Source organism: Elephantulus edwardii, unplaced genomic scaffold (assembly GCF_000299155.1).
Source record: "Elephantulus edwardii isolate Elephantulus edwardi_28Jun2011 unplaced genomic scaffold, EleEdw1.0 scaffold00029, whole genome shotgun sequence".
NCBI classification, from domain to species: domain Eukaryota; kingdom Metazoa; phylum Chordata; class Mammalia; order Macroscelidea; family Macroscelididae; genus Elephantulus; species Elephantulus edwardii.
Genome location: NW_006399779.1, coordinates 2873229 through 2891703, shown reverse-complemented (window position 1 = coordinate 2891703; position 18475 = coordinate 2873229). Strand labels below are relative to the sequence as shown.

The 18475-nt window shown below is 38.7% G+C and overlaps 1 protein-coding gene across 1 annotated transcript in view; it reads right to left on the bottom strand.

The window, feature by feature from the left end:
• Positions 1 to 202: 202 nt before the first annotated feature.
• Positions 203 to 18475, bottom strand: part of ANO3 (anoctamin 3) — a 376853-nt gene continuing 358580 nt past the window's right edge. Inside the window, exons 22-27 of the mRNA XM_006883709.1 lie at positions 16399 to 16532; positions 15176 to 15328; positions 8153 to 8300; positions 3086 to 3166; positions 2792 to 2897; positions 203 to 613 (exon numbers count right to left, since the gene is read on the bottom strand). Coding sequence (XP_006883771.1) covers positions 431 to 613; positions 2792 to 2897; positions 3086 to 3166; positions 8153 to 8300; positions 15176 to 15328; positions 16399 to 16532 — 805 coding nt within the window. The 3' untranslated portion in view covers positions 203 to 430. The remainder of the gene's footprint in view (positions 614 to 2791; positions 2898 to 3085; positions 3167 to 8152; positions 8301 to 15175; positions 15329 to 16398; positions 16533 to 18475) is intronic.

Here is an 18475-nt window from a genome sequence, read left to right as displayed (position 1 = left end):
TACATCTCAACAGCATGGAAGGCTTGGAAGTGAGTTTGCTATGAGTGAAGACCACTTCAGGTTTTAAGCGGTGTCTGGCTCTCAAACATTTACTTGGTTTCCTGTGTCTAGAAACTCATTGCCCTCGTTCCGATTAGCCTGATCCAAGTGGAGGTCTTCAAGCATACAATTTCTCAGGGCTAGTTCTGTGTATTAAAACTCAGCTTCCTGCAAGACCAAGTCAACTAGTTTTTTAAAGGTTATAAGTGCTCATTTCCTCCCGAGAAGCTGGCTATTTCAAATCTCAGAGAAGACTGTGATGCATTTTCAAGTGGCGAATTAAACCTAGCACTTGTCATGTATGCTTTCTTCCTGGATCCCACCCAGAATTTGATGTTGGCATCACGCCTCCACACTAATGGTACGACCTCTACTGGGTAGCAGGTTTCAGCTAAGGCCACTCATGGTGAACAGGCTGACCACTTTTTTTCCGCTGTTGCTGCAAATGTTCTAGTTCAGCCTCATACATCATTTCTTGGACTAGGTACTTCTCTCGTCTGATTCGGTCATATAGATCTTGTGGTATATCTGGAATCAGGAACGCAATGAAAGACTTGATCCCAAATACAAAGTGCTGTAAATTTAAGAGGAGAAAAAAATATATTTTTCAAATATTCTAGAATGCTAATGCCAAAACAGAAAAACAATACGTTTTCCTTAAAATCAAGTCAGATTATAGAATACTGATGTTATTGTTGTTATGTGCCATTGAGTCACCTACAATGTACAGTAGTTATGAACACTGCCATCCTGAGCCAGTCTCACTAACTCTGACATACCTACCACCCTTACCCCAGTTACTGTCAATGCATCTTGTGTGGAGTCTTCATCCACCCTCCCAAACATGATGTCCTTCTGGTGGTCCCTTCTGGCCACATATACCCAAACTATGTGAGATGAAGCTTCAGAATTCTTGCCTTTAAGGAAAAACTTGCTTTCACTCTCTTCAAGACAGATTGTTTGTTCTCTCTTGGCTGTCCATGGTATGGATAGGTTTTAAAAATTGTACTGGGAATTCTACTGTGGCCCTCTAATGCTAAATAATGTAAGGAAACAATTGTTTCCTCTCTCTGCTGCCACAGGTTAAAATAACTTTATAAGTACTGAATGAGTCGGAAATGCAAGTCAATCATTACATAATACTGTTAGGACATGCAGTGCTATATGCAGAAGAGAAAATGGTCTTTCTTGATAATTCTTGGCCCTATTGGCCTGGGAGAAATCATGGCCAATAGAAAATAAAAATATACAATATATGGCCTGCTTGTCATGGTAGGATTAAGTTTAATCTTTAGTTTATGAACTTTTGCACTATCATTAAATTAATGTGTCAAAACAACTTTAAATATGTTATTACTTTTATATCATAAAAATGTTACTTGAATATAAAAAGATTGGCAATAAGAACAAGAATATTATACAATGTATAGACACAGATACACACAGGCAAAACTAAAAAAAAAAGGATTTTCTCAAGGGCTAGAAGTACTAGTGCTGAACATATTCTAACACTTAACTCCTCCATACTGTTTTCCTCATCATTGGAAAGGAAAAAGATGGAAAGAATTGTTCTCTTATCAGATAAATATATTTGAATTGTTATTTCACAAATAGTATATCATTTTGAATATTTTATATTATGATTACGTATTTAGAAGACTTTCTCTAGGTTTAAATAATTATGACTGCATTTGTAAAAATATGCAATAGAATGTGAACATTACAATAGATTATGAAGCTGGATTTTTTGTTTTGCTTTGTTTTATAACTTTGAATTTTAAATTCTAAGTAAACTATCATGTTAATAAATATAAATGCTTTATAATTTTAAAAAGAAAGAAAAAAAATTAGGATTGTCCCAGGTCAGCCCATCCCAGATCTTCCTATTTTCTCAGGTGGCTTGAGTGTACAGTGCCCTCATGTGGCCTGCGTAGGGAGAGATGTGAGCCTTGTCAAGGACCACGTGGGGCAGAGGATCTGTCTGTGGGGTACTTAGTTTACTCCACTCCACTTAGATCTATTGCACCTTGCAAACAATGTATGACTTAGAAATTGAAGCTACATGGTACACTGTGTTGACCTAGCCTATGGGGACCATTTTGCCACCCCATTGACAACATTTACATTTTCTAATGTTTAATAGCCATTTCTTGAGTCAGACTCTTAAATGGCCAGCAATAGAAGACAACTTTAGTAAACTGTGCAATATGTCAGATGAGGTCATGAGAGACACACTGGGATATTACTCCTGTGGAATTATATATCAATGTAGAAATAATAGATTATTCATGAGATAATTTTTGATAACATTATCTTACTCAGAAGATATATATATATATAAATCAACTCCACACATAAATCGTAGTTTTTTTAATTAATAAGAAAAGTATAGTAACATTTCAATTCAGATGAGAACATTTTTTTAAATAGTATCTGCAAAATAAACAAAACCCATAAAGATGTTTGTTGGCAATTGATGGATTTGGCCATGCTTGAATTAGATATTATTTATTTACAGAAATAAAATAAAATTATTATTGGCAGAGACAGCATATTTTCCATGTTTATTCTAAGTTTCTGGTGCAAATACCACATAATGCACCTTCTTACACTATTCAAATCTTGCCTTTTTGCCTTTGAAACAACAATTTCATTGCAGTCAAGCCAATTGCTGAGGAACTACTCAGCTCCATTTTTAGAAGTCAATGAGGAATTGGCTTTGATGTGATTTGCATCTCTGTCTATGACTCACCTCAAACACGATGATGAAGGCTAACCGGGCAGCGAGGATATGCCAGTATTGTAAGGTGAACTCGTAGGGTTTGGAACTCCAGGGGGGACCTCTATAGTCTCGGTACCTGAAATCCATGAAATCAAAGAAGGTAATCAACAGAAAAGAGAACACAGAGACCAAAAAATGATCTTAATTTTCTAAAACTATAAAAGTAACTTTTTAAATGGACCCATTAACACATAAAAGGGAGGAGATGTAATGTTGAAAGCAAGTAAGAAAGATAGGAATAATTGATAATGTGTAGATTAGTACCTGCAGTAACCAGATTTCCCAATTCCGAGCTCACTGAGGTTAAAGAAGGATAGGCTATTGTTGACATATCCCTTTAAGCAACTGAAAGAGAAGAAAAGCATCATGAGACTAAGGGTTTCATAGATTCTTGGTCCAACGTTTTCAGCACAAATTAAACTACAGTTTCCAAACAACTCAGTTCTTATTCCACTTCTTATTCCCATTTGTTATTGTTAACTGTCAAGTTGGGTCCAACTCATAGCTGATCCACCAACCAGTTTTCTAAGGCTTAAGTCATGTGATAGGAATTCACTTATCTCTCTCTTGTGGAGCAGTTGGGGGGTTTGAACCATCTACCTTAGAGTTGGTAGCATAGCTCCTTACCCACTAGACCAACAGAGCCCCACTATCTCATTTCCTAGACCTGTCATTGTACATTAATGAGTAAGTCTGACACAGTGCCATTTTCTCACAAAAGTTCTCATCTTGCCCTTATATTTGGTTTACATTTATTGAGTTGGCTCTGAGCACGAGAAGAAGTCTTCTCGGTCCAATGGTTAAGCACTGCTAACAGAAAAGTCACCAGCTTGACCTCACCAACTGTTCTACTGAAGAAAGACATGACAGTTCAGAATAGAACTGTTGCACTGGGCTTCTATGAGACAAGATCGAATCCATAGTTAACAGGCTGAGTGGAACCCACAGAATTGAGACATTGTGGTAATTACTTTCTAAGCATTAATATCTTATCCCTGGATATTATTTAATCCATTCACATGCAAAATTTGCCATTTTTTCCGCATGTACAGTTCCATGACATTGATTACATTATTGATATCGTTTACCCTAAACAGACTCTCATGAGAGAAAGAGATGCAATTTCTTCCTGTGAGATGTACTGGTTTTGAAAACCTGCTGGAGGGTCTAACAAGTTGGTTCTGATTCGACAGCACAAAACAACAACAAACAGGAGCTAAGTTCATGAGTTTTTAACATTGGATATAAGTCATTTGTTTATGGAGTTACGCAGATTTTTCAAAAATTGACACATTGACAAGATTGTATCTTATTTATGTTGTATTTATTAATATCATCACTCAGTTTTATTTTTAAAAATCTTCAAATACTTTTCATAGCAGTAGATCAAAAGGTTTCCAAAATTCTAGCATTCACTGTAAAGCTTGAGCTTTACCACCAGTGACAAATACAGTTAGACATTTTATTTAAAATGACAAGCTAATTTGGAGCATATTTTTTTTTTTTAAGAGTGTCTGTAAAACGTCAACTCTAAATTATCAGTTTGTCTGGCAATCTTTATTTCATGAGTTTGATTGGATTTTTATTTGTTGTTTTGTTTTTAAGGGAAAAACAACAAACAGCTTTTTCAGTTTGCAACTGAAACGATAAACTCTTTCCCTTGGGGCCACTGTCAATCACATGCTAGGATGTAGCAGAAACTCTGCATGCTTCTCAGTTACGCACTTGCTCATGGGTGGATATTTGACTTAAAAAATTGCTGCTACTTCATCCAAGGCATCCAAGGCAATTCGTATCTTATTTAATATTTTATGGCCATTGTAGAGCAATGAAGAATACAACCCTTACAAATTCTTAGTTGGTGCAATTACCTTGAGTCACAGAAATTGTAGTCAAAATACTATTCATTTTCTTGTATAGCAAACTTTGCTATATAGCAAACGGCAGACGAGAAGGGGGGGAGGAAGGGCCAGTAATGTCCTACTACTATTATAAAAACAATTTTCACATGATGGACCCTGACAGGTTCTCAAAACCTCCAAAGACCTGCAGGTCACAAGTGAAAGACCACTATGTGAACAGTTGTTAGAATCTGGGTCCAAACACACATCGCACCCATTCCAAGCCTTGGATTCTTAACTACAATGTTACTCTGCCTGCACTGAAATCCCTGTAATTATTAGAATGTATAATTTATCTTTTCAATTTCTGTCACCAATACCCTCCAATCTGGTGCCATTTTGTCCTTCTACTCTACTCTGAAAAATTCCAATCTAAAGAATTTATTGTTATTTCAGTAACTGGAAAACTTCCGATCTCAAGAATAGATTGAAATTTAGCTAACGATTCTCTGGTAGCTTTAGTAGTAAAGAGGTGAAGTCACCAGCTGCTTCATGGGAGAAAAATGGACAATGAACTCCTGTGCGGTTTACTGCCTCCAAAAACAGCTAGAGGGTCAGACATGAGTCGGTTCTGACTTGATGGTACATAACAACCTCAATTCAATTTAGCATACCTGGAAAGAATTAAGCAAAATAACTGCTTTCAGTGTGTAATTTCAACCTCATGTTAACTCCACACCGGCACATCCCTGATTGTAATGATTCCAAATCCGTGGTCATCGCTAGCAACAACAGTGGTCCTCTAAGGAATGCTGATGGTCTAGTTTGCAGAGTTGTACTAACTAATCCAAAGACCACACCTCTCTGGGGGTTTCAATCCACCAGCTTCTACTATTTTTGTGGGAAGGAGAATGGGAAACCTACTTCCTTGCAATTTACTGTCTCAATGACCCAATGACGCTCAGTTATGAGTCAGTTCAGCCTGAGTTATTAGATTTCTTTAGTCACTCAGTCCATCCAAGAAACCAGGCCTCATTATGGAAACCTAGCTTGTGAGACGCAAACATAATTTCCTGCCACAAGGTGGCAGTATTGACACTAGCCGATCTCTAGGGAACCTAGGGACATAAACACCGGGAAACCTTAGGGTCCAACTCTCATTGCCATTGCCACGGGACAGCTAGTGCATTCCAACCACCAGAGATGCATGGTTTGTGAGTTAGCAGTTCACCTCCGTATTGACTAGGCCGTCAATGCCTCCTTTCCTCAAACACGCCTATATATTAGAAAATTTTAAAAACTACTTCTTAATCGTTTACACTTAATTTGAAAGGGAACTTTTTATTGTTTTACTACTAACACAAATATATATTTAATTAGTGTTTAACGCTTTCTAACATGCCATCTCATATAGCATTTCTCAATTGTCAAGCCTGTGAATGTTTCTTGTTGTGAATCAACTAGGTCTGGATCTAGTAAAACACAAAGCTAAAACCTGAACCTGTGGTTAGTGATTCCAAGTCGAAAGCAGGTATCCAAGGTCTGAAGTCTTAATAAATGAAAGTAAGATAAAACACACTTATGCCTTCATTATCTTTTCTTTTAAAATTGAGATATCTGTGTTCAGTACTGTGTTTTGGCGTTTGGAGAGAGTTGTGAGTTGATGAGTAGAATTTAGAGGTTCATTTCCTCTGAAGCCGCACCTCAGTTGGCTGGGAGCTGAGGCAGGGGCACAGATGTTCCTGTTGAAGGTGCAGAAACAGCCCCTCTTCTGGGGAGGCCCAGCACTCCCTCAGGACATCCCCACCTAAAGCTGATCATCAGCCAAAACACCCCAAGAACCTTCAACTCCTTTCGATTCCCCAATCTAATGCTTTCTTTAATTTTTCCCCAATTAGCTGATTTCAAGAAGGAATGATCTGAAAAATAAAATACCTAAGCCAGGGCTTTTTTTCGGACCTCCTAGATTATTTGGTGACAATTTTGGTAGTCAAAACCTAGAAAGTAGAGCAATGGTTGCTAGTATCTAGTGGATGGAGGCCAAGGATGTTATTAAATATTTTGAAATGTGCAGGACAACCCCTCACCATTCTATAAAGGAATTGTTAGGGGGGAGATAATTGACAATATTTTTTGGCATATCTGATAAGGAACTCATATCCAAAATTTATAGAATCTTCTAGCAGCTGAGTGAAAAAAAGTGGAACAGCCTAATCCCAAAATGGGTAGATGATATGAAAAGATTCTTCAATAAAGATGTTCAGATCAAATGTTATTTTCATGAAGAAACACATGAAGAAATGCTCAAAATCACCAGCTAGTAGAGAGATGCAAATAAAAGCAACAATGAGATATCATCTCACCCCAGCAACAATAGTCAAGCTCACAGGGCAGCAAACAACAAATGCTGGCAAGGTTACAGAGAGACTGGAACTTTCATACACTGCTGGTGGGAATGGGAAATGGTGCAATCACAATAGAAGGCAGTCTGGCACTTCATCAAAAGAGTTGAAAATAACATTTGATTCAGCCATCCTTCTACTGGGAATATACCTTAAAGAACTCAGAGCTGTGACACAAACAGAAATACGGACAAGGGTGTTTAATGCAGCATTAAACACAACGAAGTTATCTGGGGAGATCCAGTGGCCTCGCGGTAAGATGCCACTAGCTTTCAGCAGGAGAAAGGTGGGCCATATCGTCCTGTGGGATTTGCTGCTTCTGAAAACTTGCTGGAGGATCAACTATGGGTCGGTTCTAGCTGGACAACACTCAATACCACCATGAAATGTTATTAGTCAGTGTGTGTTTGTTGTTGTTATGTGCTGTCAAGACACCTGTGACTCATAGCAACCCCATGTACAAGAGCCCTAAACCCTGTTTTACCTTGTGCCAAATTCACCATCTCCAACACACTTACTCCCACCACCCTGGCCTAAAGTGCAATTTCAAATTTTAAGAAATAAAAACCCAAAACCATGAGAGGTAGGTCTAGGGCCAGATCTCTGCAACTTTCAAGCCTCAAACTGCAAAGTTCTAAATAACTCTAGTCTTTCAGACATCAGTTACTTCATGTAACATTGATCTTTACACTTTTATTTTGTTACGTGAGCAGTACAAAGCGTACAATATAGGTATCAAGTTCCTCCCTGTTCCAAAGACTGCACTGGATGATTTTTAAAGATTACTCTCAATTCTAGAATCTTATTTCGGAAACATTATGTTATTTTTAAGGTTTTGCTATCAGTGGTGCATTTGGAAATTTGAAAAAAAAAAACCCAACAAACAGACTTTAAAAAGTATTTGTGCTTTTGAAAAACCTCCAAATCACTGGTACCTTTTTTACTTCGCTTGATTTCATTTTATGGAACACATAAACAGAATGGGCAGAGACATTACCTTTAACGGTCACAGAACAAACTTCCCAATAAGTTCTCATTTTGATTATGAGCAAAAATATAGCAGAAAAAGGTATAAATGTCAAGCTTACTTGTCATTTTCCTCTACTTGATCTGCGCAGGGGCCGTATTTGTATTCATAGACCAAACGAGGGATGTAGTCAGATGTAATAGCAATTACAAACGCATTGGTGATAACAGCTAATATACCAATTCCTTCAAGAATTCCATACCAAATACCTAGGAGGAAAAGATTGAAGAACGAAACAATTGTTAAGAGACCTTCAGTGTCTTATTGCTGTTACTGTTGTTGCTGCTGTTGTTTTTAGATGCCTTTGAGTAATACTCGTAGCAACCCTATGAATAACAGATCTGAACTGTGGCCAATCCTGGACCATTCTCAATATCTCTGATACACTCGAGACCACTGATGCTGTTACTATATCAATCCATTTGGTTGAGGATCTTCCTATCACTGACTTTCCACCTTTTCAAACATGATATCCCTCTCCATTTCCTAGCAATATACCTAAAGTATGTGAGACGAAGCTTTGTCATCTTTGTCTCCAACAAACACTCCAGCTGTGTCCTCTCCAAGACATACCTGCTTGTTCTTTTGACAGTCGATGTGATCTTCAGCACTCCAACATCACAGTTCAAAGACATCTATTCTTCTTCTGTCATCTTTAGTCATTGTCCAGTTCTCAGATGCATAGAAAGTGGCTGACAAAACTATGGCCTGAATCAGAAACACTCTAATCTCAAACTGACATCATTGTTCCTCAATACATTGGGGAGGTCCCTAACTATAGACTTTTCCAGTGCAATAGATCTCCTGACCTCACAAATGCTAGTAGCAAGAGTGATAAATATAGATCCAAAAAAAAATTAAGTTGGTGCCGGTCTGAATCTTTTCTTCATCTACATCTATCATTATGTTGTCTATTGATCCAGTGATGAGAATTTTTGTTTTCTTGGCATTGAGATGCAATTCATATTGAAGGCTGAATTCTTTGATCTTCTGCAACTAGTGCCTTAAGTCCATCTCACTTTTCAGCAATCAAGATTGTGTCATCTGAATAATGTAGGTTACCGATGATTATTTCATCGACTCTGATGCCAGTTTCTTCTTCATAGATTTGCTCAATGTATAGACTGAAAGTATAGAGAAAGGACACAATCCTGACACACACCTTTCTTAACTGGAAGGCTTCTTGCTGTTGTCATTGTGTACCATCAAGAGTGAACTGACCCAGAGCTGATCCTGCAGCAGGCTCTCAGAGGCAATAAATTACATGGAAGGAGATTGCTCATATTCCCATTGAGAAGCTGTTGAGTTTGAATCAAATGTCTTTGAGATTGCAATGCAGCTTCTTACCATCACACAACCAGAGGTCCCAATTTGGTTGCTTGTTGTTATAAGGAAATACCAGATACCTCATAGGAAGAAGACTGAAGATAGAGAATGGGAATGAGACAAAGGTGGCACAGTGGTAAGATGTGCTGCAATTCCAAAGGCACACAGTTCAAATCCACCAGATGCTCTGTTGGGATGATGGGCAATTGTCTCCTGTGCAATTTACTGCCTCTAAAAAACCTGCTGAAGATCAGATATGGGTTAGTTCAGACTTGAAGACAAGAAACAAGAACAATAAATTTACTTGAGAAATAACATTTTACTTATGCTTTAAAGCTATCCTTTGCTTCTCTTGTGGTGGTTTACCAATGAGTTGGAACTGAACTATACCTGATCCTCTAGCAAGTTTTCAGAGGCAGTTAATTACACTGGAGGACACTGCTCATCTTTCTTTCACAGAACATATGGTGGATTTGAACCATGTACCTTTGCAATGACAGCACAATTCCTTACCACAAAGCCACCAGAGCTATCTTGGAGCCATATTGTTGTTATGTGCCATTGAGTAGACTACGTTTGACATTGTTGTTATGTGCTGTTGAGTTGCCTCGACTCCTAGTGACCCTATGTACAACAGCCCTAAACCCTCCTCTATCCCTTGCCAATCTTATTCTCTCCGACACACCATCCCCATTACCCCAGTGATGAAATCAATCCATCTCATAGAGGGTCTTCCTCTCCTGCACTGTCCCTCTACCCTCCCATGTATGACATCCCTCTCCAAGCAACATGTCCAAAGTATGTCAGATGGAGCTTCAGAAGCCTTGCCTCCAAGGAGCAGCCTGGCTTCACCCTCTCCAGAACAAACTTGTTTGTTCTCCTAGCAGTCCATATTATATTCAATACTCTTCTCCAGCACCACATCTCAAAAGCATCAACTCTCCTTCTATCATCCCTAGTCATTGTTCAGCTCTCTGATACATAACAAGTAATTGCAAAGACCATAGCCTGTATCAGGAACATCTTAGTCTTCAGACTGACATCGTTGCTCCTCAGTGCCTTGTAGAGGTCTCTGACAGCAGACTTTTCCAATGCAATTAGTCTTTTGATTTCCTGGCTGCTGGTAACAAGAGTGTTGATTGTAGAGCCAAGCAAACTGAAGCTGTCAACGATCTCGGTCTCTTCATCATCCATCATGATGCTGCCAATCAGCCCAGTAGTGAGAAACTTTGTTTTCTTGATGTTGATCTTCAATCCATATTGAAGGCTGCAGTCCTTGACCCTCCACGGCAAGCGCTTCAGGCCCTCCTCAGTTTCAGCAAGCAGGGTTGTGCAGGGTTGTGTTATCTGCTTAATAGAGATTGTTGATAAGTCTACCTCCAATCCTGATGCCATACCTCTCCTCATAGAGCCCAGACTCCAGGATAATCTATTCAGCTTATAAATTGAAAAGATATAGAGATAGGACATATTCTTGACACACATTCTTCCCAATTTTGAACCATGCAGTGTTTCCTTGTTCTGTACTGACGACTGCCTCCCAGTCCAAGTATAAATATCACATAAGCACAATCAAGCATTCTATCATTCCCATTCTTCTCAGAGTCAGCCACAGTTTATTGTGATCCACACAGTCAAATGCCTTTGCATGGTCAATGAAACACAGACAGGCATTCCTCTAAATACTCTCTGCATTCAGCCAAGATTCATCTGACATTAGCTATAATATCCCTAGTGCCACAGCCTCTTTTAAACCCAGCCTGTACTTAAGGCAGTTCTATGTTGATGTGCTTTTTCAGTCATTTTTGGCTGATCTTCAGCAGAATCTTGCTTGCATGTGATGTCAGTGACACTGCTCAATAGTTTCCATACTCTGTCATATCACCTTGTTTGGAATGGGAACAAATACAGATCTCTTCCAGTCAGTAGGCCAGGTTGTTGTCCTCCAGATTTCTTGGTACAACTTAATGAGCACATCGACAGCAGCGTCGAGAAAATACGTTATTTTAGCGTTGTTAAAATATGTTAATTGATATGCCATCAATTCCTGGCACTTCCTCCCCCTCCCCCAATGCCCCCAATTCTCTCAGAGAAACTTGGACTTTCTCCTTCATCATTGCAGGCTCTTGCTCATACGTTGTTTCATTAAATTCTTCTGTGTCCACCAATTCCCTTTGGCACCATGACTCTGTATACTCATTTCATCTTCTTTTAATGCTTCCTGAATCATTTCATATTCTTCCCAAAGCATCCTTAAGTTTTGCAACTTGAGGTTTGAATTTGTTCTTCAGTTTTTTCAGCTTAAGAAATGCTGAATGAGCTCAGCCCTTTTGATTTTCTGACTCCAGCTCCTGGCACATAGCAACCCTGTAAACAATGGCTCTGAATCTTGCCCTATTCTGAGTCAATGTCACTGTCTTTGACACACCTAACCACACTGCCATAGTCACTAGATCAGTCAAGCTTTCTCATCCAGGATCATTCTCTCCTATGTTGATTCTCCACCCTTCAATGCATGATATCCTTCTCTAAGAATTGGTGCTCCTAAAAACATGCACAAAGTATGTGAGATGGAGTTTCAAAATCCTTGCCTCCAAAGAGCAACTTGGTTTCACTCTCTTCAAGACAGAACTGTTTGTTCTCTTGGTAGTCCATGGGATATTCAGTACTCTTCTCCAGCACTACAATTCAAAGCCATTGATTCTTCTCCTATTATCCTTAGTCACTGTCCAGATTTCAGATTCATAGCAAATAACTGAGAAGACCATGGCCTGGAGCAGGCGCACCTTAGTCTCTAGACTGACATCATTGTTCTTTAGCAGTCTAGAGAGGTTCCTGACCACAGACTTTCTTAAAGTTAAGTCAACAATGTATAACAGATCTGAACCTTGCTCTTGCCTGTGCCCTCCTCATCATCTCTGATACACTCGAGCCCACTGATTCACTGTGTTGTTTCATCTTGTTGAAGGTCTTCCTCTCCTTTTCTGACCCTCAACTTTTCCAAGCGTGATGTAAATCATCTTTTGATTTCTTGTCTGCTTATGTCAACGGTATTGATTGTGAATCCATGTGAGATGAAATGACTAAAAAAGTCATTATTTTATATTTTTATTCACACAAATACGTAATATATAACACATAGGTTGTTGTGGCTGTGTACTGTTGAGTCGGAACCAACCCACAGCTGACACTCCAGTGGGTTTTCAGAGGCAGTTAATCGTCCAGAAGGAGACTGACTGCCCCTCTACTCCTGTGAAGCAGCTAGTGGCCTTGAATTGTGGGTCTCTGGGATTACAGCACAGCTTCTGGCCACTAGGCCACCAGAACTCCCTATAATACATAGACAATATCTATTTTGATGTCTATTTTTTTATTTACAGGGGATCTCTAATGGCTCAGTGTCAAGAAGCTCTGCTGAAATCACTAAGCACATGGTCTGGGGCCTCCAGCTGCTTGGCAGGAGAAGGATGGGCAATCTTCTTCTTGTTTCTAGGCTAACTTCAAGGAAATGGTAAAACTGCATATCCAGGTTATGAACATTACCACTCCATTTTAAAAGCAATATAAATTGCTATGTTTTCAGCTGGAGGATATTTATTAAGGAAAATTATGCAAAATCATATTTCTTTTTTTTGCAAGAGAAACAATGACAAGGTGTACAGGCCAAACTGTTAGCACTGATTACATAGAGAAGACTAAGATGCGAGAGCTGATTCTTTCTTCTCATATCTTTGTTTGCTCTGCTGATGAAAACAAAGCACAACCTAGTACAATAAAAGAAAATCAATCTATATATTGGAAAGTACAGCAAATGCCAACTGACGCTTCATTTTCCTTGACCACTTCTTCTTATTTAAAATCTGTTTTTTTAATAGTGATTTTAATGAAAGTTTACACAAAGGTTGGTTTTCATTCATTCATCATTGCACATTTCCCTCCTTCCTTATCCTTTCTCCCTCCCCTAGTCCACTTTGCAATACACCTCTTGTTGCTGATAATAATGAAATTACTAAGGGGATCAAACAGTCTACTGATAAGAAGCTGCGCTGCAATCCCTAAAGCATTCAGTTCAATCCACCAGCTGCTCTTTGGGAGAAGGATGGGTAATTTCCTTCCACGTGATTCACTGCCTCTGAAGACCTGGCAGAGGGTCAGTTATGGGTCAGTTCTGACTCGACGGTACATACAACAACAACAATAAACAGCAATTATAAGGACTGAGCCAGATTTACATATATTAGAATGGAAAGATATACATCATGCTTTTCCAGTTAAGAATAAGTTCTTGAAGTCATGTTTAATATGATGTTACTGACACAAATTTGACTGTGTGTAAATATATATATATACATATATATATATATATATATATATATATATATATATATATACAGTATTGGCTCATCTTGGTTATAGATGTTGTCTTTTTAAATATTTATTTATTAAAAACCTCTTTGGGGCATATAAGGCCATATACATAACAGAAGCTGACTGTCTCATATTTCTCCCATGGAGCAATTCAAACTGTTGACCTGTTTATGAGTACTCACACACTTAAACTACTATATTTTGTTGTTGTTAAGTGCCATTGGGTCGTAGACAACTCATAGCGAACCTATGAAAGAAACACCTGAACACTTGTGTAACTTTCATCATTTCTCTATGTTCATAGAGTTTCCAGAGGCAAGTTATTTCGGAAGTGGATGCCACTCCTGCTTTCAAGTTTGTTTTAATTGGGGAACTCCACCAAATACGGTCCACCATGGGTAACCGTTATCACATTTGACACATCAGTGTCACAGTGTTCTGCATCACAGCAACCACAAGTTACCTCTGTACAGCAAATGGACAGACCAGTGCTATAGCACTTAGAAGAATGTTTCACCAAAAACAATTAAAACCAGGCCCGAGTGCCACGGATTAAAATCACCCACCTTTGGCTTTGTAGCATAACTTTGTATGCAGTAGGCCAGCAGAGCTCTATCTCTCCATGTTGTTGATTATGTGTATGTGTGTGTGTATATATATGTATATATATACACACACACACACACACACACACACACACACACACACACACACATATATACTCATGCATGCACTACCCCCCCCCACCCCAAGATATATCCTAAAGGGATAATCTCCTCTCATATGATTTATTGTATCTAAAAACCTGCTGGAGAGTCAACTACAAGTCAGTTCCATCTCAATAGTGCACACCAACTGCAGCAGACACTACTCACAGTGCAACTGTGCAAAGCATGAACTTTATTAACTCAACTGAGATTATGAGCCTGTCTTTAAACAAGGAAAAGTGATTTTATGAGGTGACTAATATATCCAAAAAGTATCCATCTTTGTGACATGTTAAATATATTTTTAGCAAAAACATTCTTCAATGAATTCTAAGGACAGCTATCATAATACAATACACAAAAATGTTACTAGTCTATGTGGAAAAGAGTGTATTCAATTTTAATTGCTGGAACCTTTTTGTTTGCAAAAGTGATTTTATGGTTAAAATCTGAGCTTCAACAAGAGACAGAGAAACTTCCCTTCAGGAGTCATCTCACACAAGCTGCTGCTCATTTAGTCTTTTCTTATCTAAACCTGCTCAGTTTTGTTACGGCTGAAAGCAAATTCTGGCAGCAGCAATCCAAAGTGTACTCCTGTGTAAGCAAGCCAATTTTGGTTTTCGCAAGGAAAAAAAATCAAACAGAAACCCCACACCCACTTAATTTCAATTTCTGAATCTTACCAATATCAGTTGCTCGAGCTGGCAGAGGCCTTCGCCACTGGGTCACAAATTTATAGGCATCCAGCCTGATTTCAATAACATTGTTCAACAAAGCCAGCAGGGGCGCCAGAGGAAAGGCAGCAACAAAGATGGTGGTAAAACCAAACTGTAAAACTGTCAAAGGAAGAGGGTTAAAAGATTTATAACACGAGCAGCATCATTTTGGGGATGGTTTCTTGATGCTAACCTCATTTTATATTTGAGAGAACTGTGATTCAGATATATTAAATAAATTTTCTAAAGTGGACAGCAAGAATAGTTGTGAACCTCTATTCGAAATGAGATCTTCATTGGTTCAAAGCTTATGTGCTTTCTATATCTATATCATGTAATCAAGTAGCCTAAAGAAAGAGGAAGAAGTCAAGGAGGCTTTGTAGAAAACTGCTTGAGACAGAAAAGGATCTGAAATAGTTAGTGTTGTTCTCTCTTTATATACAAAAGGGTTGAGAAAAGTAAATGTCCAGGCAACAGAAATGGAAATCAATCTATTGCTGTTGAGTTGATGCCAAGCCATAGTGTCCACATAGATCAAAACAGAACTGCCCTACTGGATTTCTATGTCTACAGACCTTTACAAAAGCACATTGTCATGGGGTTGTTTTTTTTTTTGTTTGTGTGTTTTCTTTTGTTTTTGGTTTTTTCCCCCTTGGAGTGATTGATAGACTCAAATCAATAACCATTTGGTTAGTAATTGGTTACTTTAACCACTGGGACACAATGACCTCTTCAAGGCACCACACTGTGGTTCTAATAATCAGAATGGAAATCTTTATTTTCTTAGTACAACTATGTAAGCCTCTTGAATAAGCCAAGACTCAAGCAAGATTCTTCAAGTACTTAAGAAAATACTTCTCTATTGTGCAGGATAGATAAGCTTCTTAACATAGGAATTGATTTTGTTTCATTTTATTTCTCCAAACTATTTTTTGCAAAGGGTAGTTTTTCCACTATGAGAAAAATCTTTTGCTTTGGACAGAGGTTACAGCTTCCAGAGGCTAAAACACTGAGGCTTCCCATGGGAACTTCTTTATTATCTTTTCTAGCTCTGTCAAGGTAGAGGTACAGCTGTGTTTCCTCATGTTTGGGTTTGGAAATACTTTGGTCTTTTAAACAAAAGCTTGTGTGACAAAGAAAAGCACCAGGAAGGCTAAACAGTCCCCTGCAGGCTCTTCCTTTTTCCTTACCCATCTCTAAGTATTCGTCCATCAGTCCATGAATATTCATGGGCTGTAGATTCCAATCATTTTCCCACTGAGGTATGGATGCATCTTGCCTTCCTCGCCTGATTTTATGTCTTGACCACCAGTTCTGGATCAACCTAAATCACAGAGCAGATCAAAAGCTTTTGAAAAATTCTTTAAAGCACATGAGTGACAATTTATACTTTAAAAAAGTACAAAATACTCTGGGAAAAGAAGTATATTTTACATGGTCTCAACTTCCAGAGTTTGCTCAAGAGAGTAAGCCCCAGTCTTCTAGAACTCTGCAACTGTTGTTGTTGTTGTTATGTACCTCTGAGGTGGAACCAACTCATAACTGACCCTCCAGTGGTTTTCAGAAGCAATAAATCACACAGGTGTTAATTGACCATCTTTCTCTCAGAGCAGCAGGTGTATTCAATCCGTGGACCTTTCAGTTGACAGTGAAACTCTTTGCCCCAAAGCCATCAGAGTCCTTTGTAGAGCCTGCAACAACCCATATATTTACATACAAATCCACCCCTCCCACTATGTTCTTTGGTGTTGATTACATAAATACCTATTTTTTATTATTGCTCTCCAAATTCTCATTTACTTAATATGTTATTTCCAACTCTGCTTGTTGTGGTTTGGTTTGAGCTCTTGATTTCTCTTAAACCAATCTTTCTGAGCTCTGCTCTTGGGACATGAATGACATCTTGTTCCACATTCATGAACTGAGTACTAGATGGGTTTTCAAGATACTTAAGCTCTAGGCCTCACTCTGCAAGGTCCTCACTTTATGACTTTGAGAAAGCAATCTCACCTCCCTACACTTATAAACATGAAAGGCGTGAACTTTTGTGATATCATTTTGATAAGATAGTAAACAAAACCATTTAGGCAATGAGTATGTGTCTAGGGGCACACTGCTCGGACCTGGAAGGGAAATAAATACTGGCACTAGTCCAGGGACAGTCCTGAAACTATGTGCCTCAAAAAGACTTGTGGTACACTTCTGGTCAATGAACTTTAAGTCTTGAATGAAAATCCCCTCTAGTACGAGGTGAATCTTACAGGACTCAGGGAAAAGCATTTAACCCTCAGTTTTAACCATAAGTTTAAGACTTCAATGGGAACAACAATAGTGACCACAGCCTGACTAAAACAAGTGCTGCTTCAAAACGGGCCAGCAGAGGTTACCTCTACAGGCTCCCAGCAGAGGGACAAGGAACTGGGGGTTGGAATTGGAAACGTTCTGTTCTCTTTTTTCCTGCTTTTTTATTTATTTGGGCTCTGCTTAAGACTTTACTTAAATAAAGAGTTTAAATGTTTAATCACTGTTTAAGGTAAATCTCCAACAAGATCTTTGCATAGAGGTTGGGAAAATATCAGCAGAATGTCTCTGGTTATTAGCACTTTGGGAAATTATATACACAATCAGGCTGACCACTTAGACTAGGCCATGGTGAAAATACACTACCCAAAGTATATGATATGATTAGAAACAATGAAAAACATTCTTTCATAAATTAATCTTATTGAAAATTTACAGAGACGTAGGATTTCCCATCATCCATCTTGATGGATTTATAAAGAACTTTCAGCATATCAGATCCTGAGCTGATACCACATCTGATACCTAATTACCTCAAGCACTTTCAAATGATGTCCCCCAGGTTCTCTGTTTCACAGATGTCAGGCAAGAAGAGAAGTTAAGAGACGTGAAAAACAGGAGCTCCCTGATATTCCATCACCTCATTTGTCTTTAATAAAAGACATATGCTTTACAGCTCTTAACATTGAGGATTTGTATTTTAAAAAAAATCTCTTTACATATAGGTCATTTATTGAAAAGGTTTTAAACCTGTTGTTGTTGGTATGTGCTGTCGAGTCACCTACGACTCATAGCGACCCTATGTACAACAGCCCTAAACTCCGCTCTGTCCTGTGCCAATCGCACCGTCTCCGACACTCCCATCGCAATTATCCCAGTCACTGAATCAATCCACCTCATAGAGGGCCTTCCTCTCCTGCGCTGTCCGTCCACCCTCCCAAGTATGATGTCCCTCTCCAAGGACCA